The 9,895-nt window shown below is 44.3% G+C and overlaps 2 protein-coding genes across 2 annotated transcripts; one reads left to right on the forward strand and one right to left on the reverse strand.

The window, feature by feature from the left end:
• The first annotated feature begins 4 nt into the window (after positions 1-4).
• Positions 5-8,926, forward strand: rbm34 (RNA binding motif protein 34). The gene is made up of 11 exons (XM_085164047.1): positions 5-147; positions 583-733; positions 1,031-1,161; positions 1,258-1,471; positions 2,142-2,201; positions 2,282-2,325; positions 2,447-2,530; positions 2,614-2,677; positions 2,758-2,800; positions 2,892-3,010; positions 4,021-8,926. The coding sequence occupies exons 1-11, from the start codon at positions 125-127 to the stop codon at positions 4,360-4,362; spliced, it is 1,275 nt and encodes a 424-aa protein (XP_085020173.1). The 5' UTR covers positions 5-124; the 3' UTR covers positions 4,363-8,926.
• tomm20b (translocase of outer mitochondrial membrane 20b) lies at positions 5,023-8,171 on the reverse strand. The gene is made up of 5 exons (XM_085164082.1): positions 8,038-8,171; positions 6,293-6,339; positions 6,011-6,092; positions 5,735-5,877; positions 5,023-5,613 (listed from the first exon to the last, which is right to left on the reverse strand). Exons 1-5 carry the CDS (start codon positions 8,159-8,161, stop codon positions 5,569-5,571), a joined length of 441 nt encoding a protein of 146 aa, XP_085020208.1. The 5' UTR covers positions 8,162-8,171; the 3' UTR covers positions 5,023-5,568.
• Positions 8,927-9,895: the final 969 nt, after the last annotated feature.

Genomic DNA, 9,895 nt, shown 5'->3' on the forward strand with positions numbered 1-9,895 from the left:
GGAATATTTCGAAGTAGGACAGCGGTCCACTCGGAAAGAAAACGTGTGGATGTGTTGTAACATTTACTGGAGTTTAGGCCATTCAGTAAACATTTATTCCAGATAAAAAAGAAGAGCGGAAGCCATGAAGAAGAAAGCCCACGACAGGTTTGTTTACACACACACTTTAATAACACGAGTGAAAATATCACGACGATTAGTGAGATAACGTTAAGAACTCAGACTTGAGCCTTCGATCTGGGGGGACCGGTGCTCCCAAAGAAACAAAGCCAGCATCAGCAGTAGACCTCGCAGGGGTCCAGGTTTTTCACTCGGTTTGTCTGCTGGAGGAGCCGTGAGCTCCCACTGAGCAGGAACCCAGGTCCACTCCAGAAGGTCGGCGATGGACTTCTGTGTCCTGGATCCTTTGGATTCCTCCGAATCCAACAGTTACAAAGGGTTAGAGGGTCTCTGTAGCTGAAGGAGTGACCCAAGACTTCCCTGCTTCTTTGTGTGCAGATATGAACGAGCACACAGCTGCGCCACTGCTCAACTAAAAAAAGTGTTATCGCCTGTTAACTTCAGTGTTTCTGTCCTCTGCAGAGAGATGTCGCCAGGACAACAGTCAGCTGACTACACAGTGGGTCAGGTGTCAGGAAGCTTATTCCAGAAGAACTCTGCCTCTGGATCCCTGTCGGCTTTATTCAGCACAGCAGCAGCGTCCACAGCGCTGCTGTTCAAGCCTGCGCCTCTGGTGAGCGCAGCACACACCCAGCCTGTCTGCGACTGCGTTTGACCACCAGTCGAAACTAAATCTGTAACAACCAAGAAAATCTGTCTTCTTCTGTTGTGTGTCATGACTTATTTATTGTAAGGTGTCTTTAAGACACGCAGAGGTGCGTTAACCTTCGCTGAGCTTGATGAAGTGTTTTTCTTTATTAGAGTTTGTACGTTTTCCAACTTTTAGTGAGCGCCGCTACTTAATAATGGATTATTTAAGAGGGAGGAAATGACTGAAGTTTCTTGTGGTTGTTTTGTGTTATGATGGCAGCCGGTTCAAAAAAGCACAGAAACCAAAGAGCAGAAGCAGAAAAGCCCACAGGTCAAAGGTCAGCCACGCCAGGAGAAGAAGCAGCAGCCAGCTAAGGAGAAATCAGCAGCCAATCAGGAGCTGGAAAAAAGGTGAGTGTTAATTTATTTTTCTCCAGTTTTTGCTTGATTCAAGTCTCTTGTCAAACCCGTTTGTTTGAAGTGTTCATTTGAATTTGCTGGTTTCAGAGAGAGTGGTTTACAAAATGCAGACGAGGATGAGGACGGGCCAGAAAAACCCAACAGGAAGAGGAAGAGACAAACCTCCGAGTCGGGCAGAGAGAACGACACAGAGTACTGGGTGATGAAGAGACAGAGGCTGAAGGCCAGCAAGGCGCAGGAGACCTTGAAGAAGAACAGGACTGTGTTTGTCGGCAACCTTCCCATCAGCTGCACCAAGAAGGTTTGTTTCGTTTCTTTGTTTTACCCACCTGTATCCATAGCGACCGTCTGACTGTATCTGACACTACCAAGTGTGGGTGGCAGTCTGCATCCACAAACTAAATGCATGTAACATGCAGTTTAGTGCTGAGGTGCAGACTAACACATACTGGAGTTTCTGCCTCCTCAGACGCTTTAGCGTCAGTTTTCCTGCTTGTTAGCTTCAGCAGCAGGCGCCACCTCGCTGTTTCTCCTCATGTGGAGAATGGAGAAGACGAGACGCAGCCATGTTTGTTTTAAATGACCGTCACTCAGTCACGTAGGCGCAGTAACAGGAGCAAATATGGTCAGATGGCACTTTAGATGCACTGAGACGTTGTACACACTCAGCATTGAGCCTCGACGGTCTGACCTCAGACTGAGCTTGTGGATGAAGCTGTGGGACGATAACAAGGAGAAACTGGCTAAGCTGGGTCAGCCGGTCTGATCTGCAACCTCTGGAAACGCTTGTTGGACGTTTTATCTTCTAACAGGTGTTTATGTGACAGAGTGAAAACACAACTGTACCGTGGCTCTTTCCAAGATCATTCAGGAGACGTGCAAATTGCTTGTTGTGCAATAATTGCAGTATTTATAGGACAATAATAATGTGGAAGTTCAATGACTGGCAACCTTTTTTTGTTCCTTCTCAGACCCTGCGGAGCCTCTTCAGGGATAAAGGATCCATCGAATCGATTCGCTTTCGCTCTGTGGTAAAAACAGCTCTGAAAAAAAGAGTCGCCAGGTTGCTGCAACTTCTCATCTTCAGTAACGTTGTGTTTCGTTCCAACAGGTCAGAGAGGACCCCTCCATGTCTCGTAAAGTAGCTGCTATCAAGTGAGTTTCTAAAAGTTTGTTTTTTAATCTAAGCTTTCACGAGGTTCCACCAACAAACTAATAGTTTGGTTTCAGTTGACTCCTTTCCATTTGTACCAAAGAGCTTCTTTTCACTCCGCAGGCGCAAAGTTCACCCAAAGAAGCAGAGCATCAATGCCTATGTCGTGTTTAAAGATGAAGACGGCATCACCAGAGCTTTGGAGAGGTCAGACGCTCCTCCTGAAACCTGCCAATGCTGTAAGACTCAAACATACATGTGCTGATAGATCATTCTGTCTGCCCTCACAGGAACGGCATGGAGATAGAGAAAGACTTTCATATCCGAGTGGACAGAGTGGCCGACAGCTCATCCGTGAGTCAGCAGACGTCCCAGAATGCTCTGCTGCATCTGTCTCCTGGCATTTAAACTGAAATCCTGTTGTTCTCTTTCAGCACGACCACAAGCGTTCTGTTTTCGTGGGGAATCTCTCGTTTGGTGAGTTCCTCTGGAGTTCCAGACAATGGTGAAGGTGTAGTTGTCCATGAGTGAGTAGTTTTACGCTCAAGCCAACCTGCTGTGTCTGCAGACATCAACGAGCTGAGTTTTCGAAGGCATTTCGAAGAGTGCGGGACAGTGGAGGCGGTGCGACTGGTGCGAGACAAGAGCTCGGGCTTGGGCAAAGGATTTGGTTACGTCCTGTTTGAGGTACAAGAGCTCGGAGATGATCGTGGTTCTGGAGAATAATAATGGAATGCATTTATATTTAGTTTTTGAGACGCTGTGGCGAGGCTTCAGTCTGCAGGGTTGTCCTCTGATGGCGGGTCACAAAAGTCAGTCCACGTTTAAACAGTACAGCTTTGGCTATGAACCCCCCCACACACCCACACACAGTCATGACAGATGGCCCCGCCCCTCCCTGAGCCTGGATGTGCAGGAACTGTCTTCCTGTTAAAAGGGAGATTTTCCTTCCCGCTGTCACATTGTTGGGGTTTCTCTTACATTGCTCTACTGATTGGTGCCTTATGTTGTGTTTAGTTTGGGGGGTGTCACTGAATGAGCTTATTAGCAGCTGCGTACACTTCCACACCAGCAGTCAGGAAATATTCAACCAAATCTAATAATTTGGCGCTCTTTGATTTCTGCTCCTGAACGGTGTATATGACAGATGGTGGCCGTGTCACCTACACCAGCGGTCTCCAACCTTTTTTACGCCACGGACCGGTTTATGCCCGACAATATTTTCACGGACCGGCCTTTAAGGTGTCGCAGATAAATACAACAAAATAAAACTAGTACCAGTACCGAAAAAGAAGATTTATTCATAACACACGTGAAAAGACCCAGGAAAACCGAGTAAACGATAAAAACGATAACAAAATAACGCTGAAAACCGATAAAAACCCTGAAAACTATACATTTCACACCTGATCCTCAACTCTCGCGGCCCGGTACCAAACGACTCACGGACCGGTCCGAGGCCCAGGGGTTGGGGACCGCTGACCTATACTGTGTACTCATACTTTGGGAACTTTAAGGTCTAAAAGCACAGAATTAGAATAAAATAGACTATAAATAAATAGACTGTGTGCCATAGATGGGCATAGCCAGTGTGACGTCAGCCAGTGGTTTTTCCATTCTACAGTTTTTAAGCGTCAGTATTGGTGCTTCGGTCAAAGCCATGTGTTTCTACACTTCATTTTGTTTTCCTTGTGCAGAGTACCGATTCTGTGCAGCTGGCGTTGAAACTGGACGGCTCAAAGCTGGAGGGCAGATCCATCCGGGTGAAGAGGTCACTGAAGAAGGAGAAGCAGAAGAGTAACGGTGATGGCAAAGCAACAACAAGGAAGACCGGCAAGACTCTGAAGACGGGTTCTGGACGGGAGAGGGCGGCTGGTCGAGGAGCTTTCAAGTCCCCAAGGAAGGTGATGGGAAACCAGCGTAAGCTGAGCAGAAGCTCCGCTTCTTTCAAAGGAGAGATGGCAGATCCAGACCAAAAGACTAAAAAGAAAGCACTGAAGAGAAAGAGAGTGAAGCCAGAGAAGTCTGTTCATATTTAAACTGTGAGGACAGAAAAAGCATCGAGTCGTTTGGAAGAGCAGCAGGTTCAGAGCCTGACTCAAACACAGCTGACGTCCAGGCAGCTAAACGTGTTCAGTCACATCGTGTTCAAGAAGAGAGCTTCCTCTGCCCAGCATAAAGTCACAGGTCCTTCCCACGGGGCTGCGTTGGACTTGATCTGTAACCGTTTCACTTATTTGGTTAAAATACGTCATTTCTTTTATTCTGTGTCAGAATTTATTGTCACTGTTTTCTTTCTTTCTTGCAAATCACCAGTAAAATCTCTAAATATGGTTATTATTGAAAATGATCCACACTAATAACTTTTGAAGGCAGATGGAGTCAGTGAAGTTTAGATGCTGTCGTGACCTTTGACCTCTGTCTGTCAGAGCCCGGTGGTTCCTCTCTCCAAAAGAAAGCAGAAACATTTCTCACCACCCGTGTGTTGGTTGCTGTGCAGCATCTTTCTCTCGTGTCACAGTTCATAGCAGCCTCCTGCTCTCCACCAGCCTGTAGATGAGGACCAGAACATTTCCCAGAGCAGCTGCACCTCCAGGACTCGGGGCTTTGGCACAGAGGTTCAGCTGCTCGGTTTAATAAAGACATCAAACCATTGCAGTTCTGAGGCGCTGTGACCAGGACTGAACACTCAACACAGCTGTGGTTTGTTCAGATTGTTTATTCTTGCTAAAGAGGGCCGTCCTCTTCAAACAGAACAAAACATGTCGTCACTCTAAAAAGCGTTTCCAAGTCTAGAATGGAAAGACAGACGAGACGTAACAAAACAATAAATACTCATCCGAGCACATTCTGGTTTATACTACTGTTGTCATGGAGACGGCAGGTACAACCACATCCGGCAGCGTAAACCTTGTACATAATCCTGTCGGATGTGTGTTGCACCACTTTGGAGGAAGGAGCCGATTCATCTTTGAATCGAGCCCAGTTGGTTATTACATACATGAGGGTTTGGGAGCGGGGACGGGCCTGATTGCATTTCTCTACATTTTTTTGTGGCCTCGTGATTTAGATATCCTAATACCCCAAAACGGGTAATACAAGTTCAAAGAAAACCTTTTAATGGACAAAGGAAGAGAAACTGAACCCCTTTAGGGAGGCTGGGTGGGGTCAAAGTGACAGGAGGCCGAGGGGTGGGCAGGTCGTGATGAACAGACGGGGAGCAGGGGTGCTTCTTCTGGGCGCGCTCATTCTATATCATCCTCACTCAGACTCTGTGCGCTCACGATGCGCTGCAAGACAGGAAACAAAAGTCCTCGGCTTTATGGTTGGACGTGTGCACGACTGATGAACACTTTAGAAATGATTCAGAGACTCGTGCTGTCATAACTGATCCTAGAGCGATTCACAAACCTGGCTGATACTGGGCAGCTTGGTGAGCAGCATCTGGAAGACGGGTGGAGGCAGAGTCTGCTGCAGCACCTGTAGTAGCTGCTGAGGCTGACCACACACAGCGATGGCGTTGGTCAGGTGATCCACACCTTTCTCGTAGTCTCCTGTAGTCAAAGCAAAAGGAAACAAAAGCTTATAAGCTCCACATGCAGGCGTCTGTACCCATACTGGGTGTCACCACTGGCTGTGCTGCAGTAAACCGTTCAGTGGTACGAGTTTCAATAAAGAGTAATTTACCCTGAGCCAGCAGCTCCTCTCCCAACTGGATTTCCTCCAGGAAGAACTTCTGCACGGCTTCAGCATCCTTCAGATCTGGAAGCTGCACAACAGTCACAGTAAGCAGTCACAGCTGATTTCTGTCACATTTGTGTGAAGTAGCTTGCAGCTGTACAGCAGAGTCAGTATCAGTTTGAAGTTGTCCTTTAATGTGGTGGGTGTCAGCTTTAACACAGAAACACGTACAGCTCCGTGCACGCGTGTGCAAATGTGAAGTCGTGCAGGCGTGTAGAGACTGCTCACCTTTGCCAGGCCTGCCCTCTCTTTGGCAACCTTCTGCTTTCTTCTCCCTGTGACAAGAACAGGACAAACTGCTCATGTTGCTCCAGCCCTCAAAACATGTCCATCTTGGTTTTAACAAGAAAGTAGTCTTAGATCGTAGCTGCTACACTCACTTATAAAGTTACGAGTATACGACAGACACAGAAATGGGCTTAAAGCTAAACTAGCTCCAAGTTTAGCTTCTGCGCCCTCAAATGAACCATTTACTGGAAATTTAGGCCTGATTTTTGTAGGCCAGTGATTCTTTGTCACCTTGTCGATAACGTCCAGCTGACCATGTTCAGGTGACTGGTAACAATTACAAACTGCCTGCAATACAAAAACTGTAATGTGTTTATTTCTGTTTATACACAGTTTGCTGCTTCGGCCGTATTCCCTGAAGCAAATTTAACAAACTCCAATTTCAAACTTTTAGTGTCCCCCAGAACACCTGAGTGCACCACGGCAACGGGTAAATAAAGAGTAAAGCCTTGATTATAACCCAGAGGACTGAGGAATATGAATGTGTGCCAGTGTGGGTCGTATTTATCTCAAAAATCACGCAGGACAGTTTAATCAGCTTGGTCCACTGTGTCGTTGCCATAGACAGAATATGATGCTCACACAAGTCAGGCAGCATTACTGTCGACAGAGTTACAAAGCTACAAATACACAATAGTTTTTCTGCGCATGTTACCAATCTGTGGTGTAACTGCCGTCTCTCTTCTTACTTATTGTAAATTGACGACTGAAGGATTACAAAAGCGCTCGTGTGAGAACACAAAATGGCAAACATACAAGCAACTCTATGAACGAGCAAACGCATCAGTGTCAGTCAGCTGGTCCAGGAGCAGCAGAGGAGTCGGAAAGAAACTCAGAGCTGTGGTTTTGTTCACAGAGTCTGTTACCATGTACGTGAAAACCTGGAGTTTCCTCATGTTTGGATTAACAAACTGGAACAGGCCCAATCTTCCTTGAATAACAGATAATCTCCAGCAGGCTGGAAGCCCAGCTACAAGACATCATGCTAAATATGTTTGTTGTGTAATTACTTGAAATGGAAATAGCTTTGTGAATGTGTGTGTGCTGCAGGTCACATCACAGGATAGTAAAGCCTTTCTCTCGCAGTGTTTGGAGTTTTGCTGGCAGGACAAATCTGGATGAGCACCTGGAAGTATATAAATACTACCTGGTAATGTGGCCTTGGAGACAACTGTGTCAGAGGTTCTCTGAATCCAGCCTCCATAAGCTGCCCAGCGGCTCAAGTTTGAGGTAGCACACTTTAGACTGGCACTGGTATATTCAGTATATTTATGTGTGTACAGCCATATAAAAGGTTTTATTTTGTGCCCCGAAATAGAGTTAGGTAACACCAAAATAATGGTTTGTTTTGAAGCACAGCCATTAATCGTATGCTCCCCTTTACAAATCATGTCACCAGTTATTTCTACAGATCCTTTTAGAGGATGGAAGAGCTCAGGATCCAGGGAGGGTGCAAAGAATGTGATTACTGTCACATCGTGGCTTGTCAGCTACAAACCCATTAACTTAACGATGTGAGAACATGAATGAAGTCCCAGCTATGCTTTGTTTAATTTACTGAATTGATTGTAGCGCTCCTCCACAGCCTCGGGACAAGCTAACTGGACCGAACGAAACCGCCCGGTGTCCGAACCAGCGAACCCGGTGAAGGTGAGAAAAAGAGCAGCGACGAGGTCAACACTCACGTTCTCGTAGCCTGTTCTTGAAGTTCGGGTCATTCCGTCGTTTCCTGTCGAAATAAATACAGTAACCGACAAACAGAGCCCCGCATACACCCGCCGCTATGGCACTCGTCCTTCCGCCCATCATAACTCGAAAGACCCGCTCGGTTTTTGGAGGATTTCGGGCTAATCTGGATTTTTTACCTCCGGTTGTCGTTTTCTGTCAGGCGGCTGATGGAGCGGCTCAAGGAAGGAAGGACCGTAAGGACCCCACCTTTGACAGCTAGTAACCGCCTGAGAACGCCTGACTGAAAATGAGTAAAACGAGCCATTTTCTCAGGCAGTTTGCTTGTAAATGATCAAAAGGCGGCTGGTTGTAGTTAAGTGAAAATAAAAATATGTTCAAAATATGTGTGGTTTACACAGATTATCAGGTACATATGATACAACAGCGAATTTGAGAATATAACGGCAGTTTCAGCTACATTATATTTTGTGTTAGTTTCTTTGTAAATACGATACACCTCCGTTATCATTTGGTTTTATGTTGAAGAGCTTCTCATTTCTAAAACCTGCACATAGTTTTTATTTCTGGTCCTCGTTAAAGAATACAATATATATATTTTTTTGAGAAAGTTTGTTTTCAAAATAAATGAGCGCCAGTGACGTCATCCTAATCCACATAAACCTAGTTTTCGTTGATGTTTTTTTTAAAATTGTACAAACTAACAATTACAGCGCATATTTTACAAGTCAAAAAGATGTGTACAAGTACAGGTGGTTAAGAACAAAGCAGCCATCGAACAAAGAACAAACGAACAGTATAGGTCAGAGATAACATAAAGCAACATACAAGTACATTAAGTGACCTTCCATATAAAAGTAAAAAAGTTAGAAAAACAAAAACAAAGAACACAAAAAAACAAAAGTACGCACACACAGTCTAGCTACATCAGTTGAAAAGCTGCACCAAAAATTCAAGTAAGGAGTTACCTTTATTTAAGTTACACTTGTCTAATGAAGCCTTCAATAGGAGGACTTCATTATTAAATACCAGCAAAAATCGGAATAAATTTGTGAATGAAAAATTGTGCAACTATAAATAAGTTGTTAATCCCAAATTCTATTTTCTTATTTTCTGTTTGTAGGCCAAATCTAATTACTTGAAAGGTTAGAGAAGGGCAGTAATATTTTTAGAGGTTAACCAGTACTGAAAATCATCCCAAAAAGATCTGGAACTTTCACGCAAATAAAAAAGGTGCTCTGTAGTCTCAATATCAGTGTTGCAAAAAGTGCATGCGTTCGTATCTATATTGAATTTCTTGTGAAGATAGTCATTGGATGGGTATATGGCATTTAAGATTTTAAAGTGATTTTCTTTTGCTTTAGGTGGAATTGGAAAAGAAAGATACTCAGTCAAAAACCTCGAGTTATAATCTTTAAACAAATATTTTCTATTTAATTGGGAAGGAAAAAGTTGTTTGGTTAGAATTGTCCTTAAAAATGTATTATTGCATGCCTTTCCTTTAAATTCACGAATTATAGAGGAAGAACAGGTTAAACTGGCTTTAGCCATCTGAATCATTGCAGGGGGAATGGCTTTCACAACTTTAATGAATTTACTTTGAGTACATCAAAAGTACTCAAAAGTACAAAAAACCCGTCCAAATTCCCTGATCAATCCAATCCTTATAAAAGATGGATTTTCTTTCTATCAATATACATCTGTTGTTCCAAATCAAATTTGTATGTGGAGAAAAATTATGCTTGTAAATCATTTTCCAGTACTGGAGAACCTGTTTGTGAAAATTGGATAATTTAATTGGAAATTTCAAAGTCACACTTTAAGAGAAATTCAATGCCACCAAGCTTCTCAAAGATT

Source organism: Neolamprologus multifasciatus, chromosome 6 (genome assembly GCF_963576455.1).
Source record: "Neolamprologus multifasciatus chromosome 6, fNeoMul1.2, whole genome shotgun sequence".
NCBI lineage: Eukaryota > Metazoa > Chordata > Actinopteri > Cichliformes > Cichlidae > Neolamprologus > Neolamprologus multifasciatus.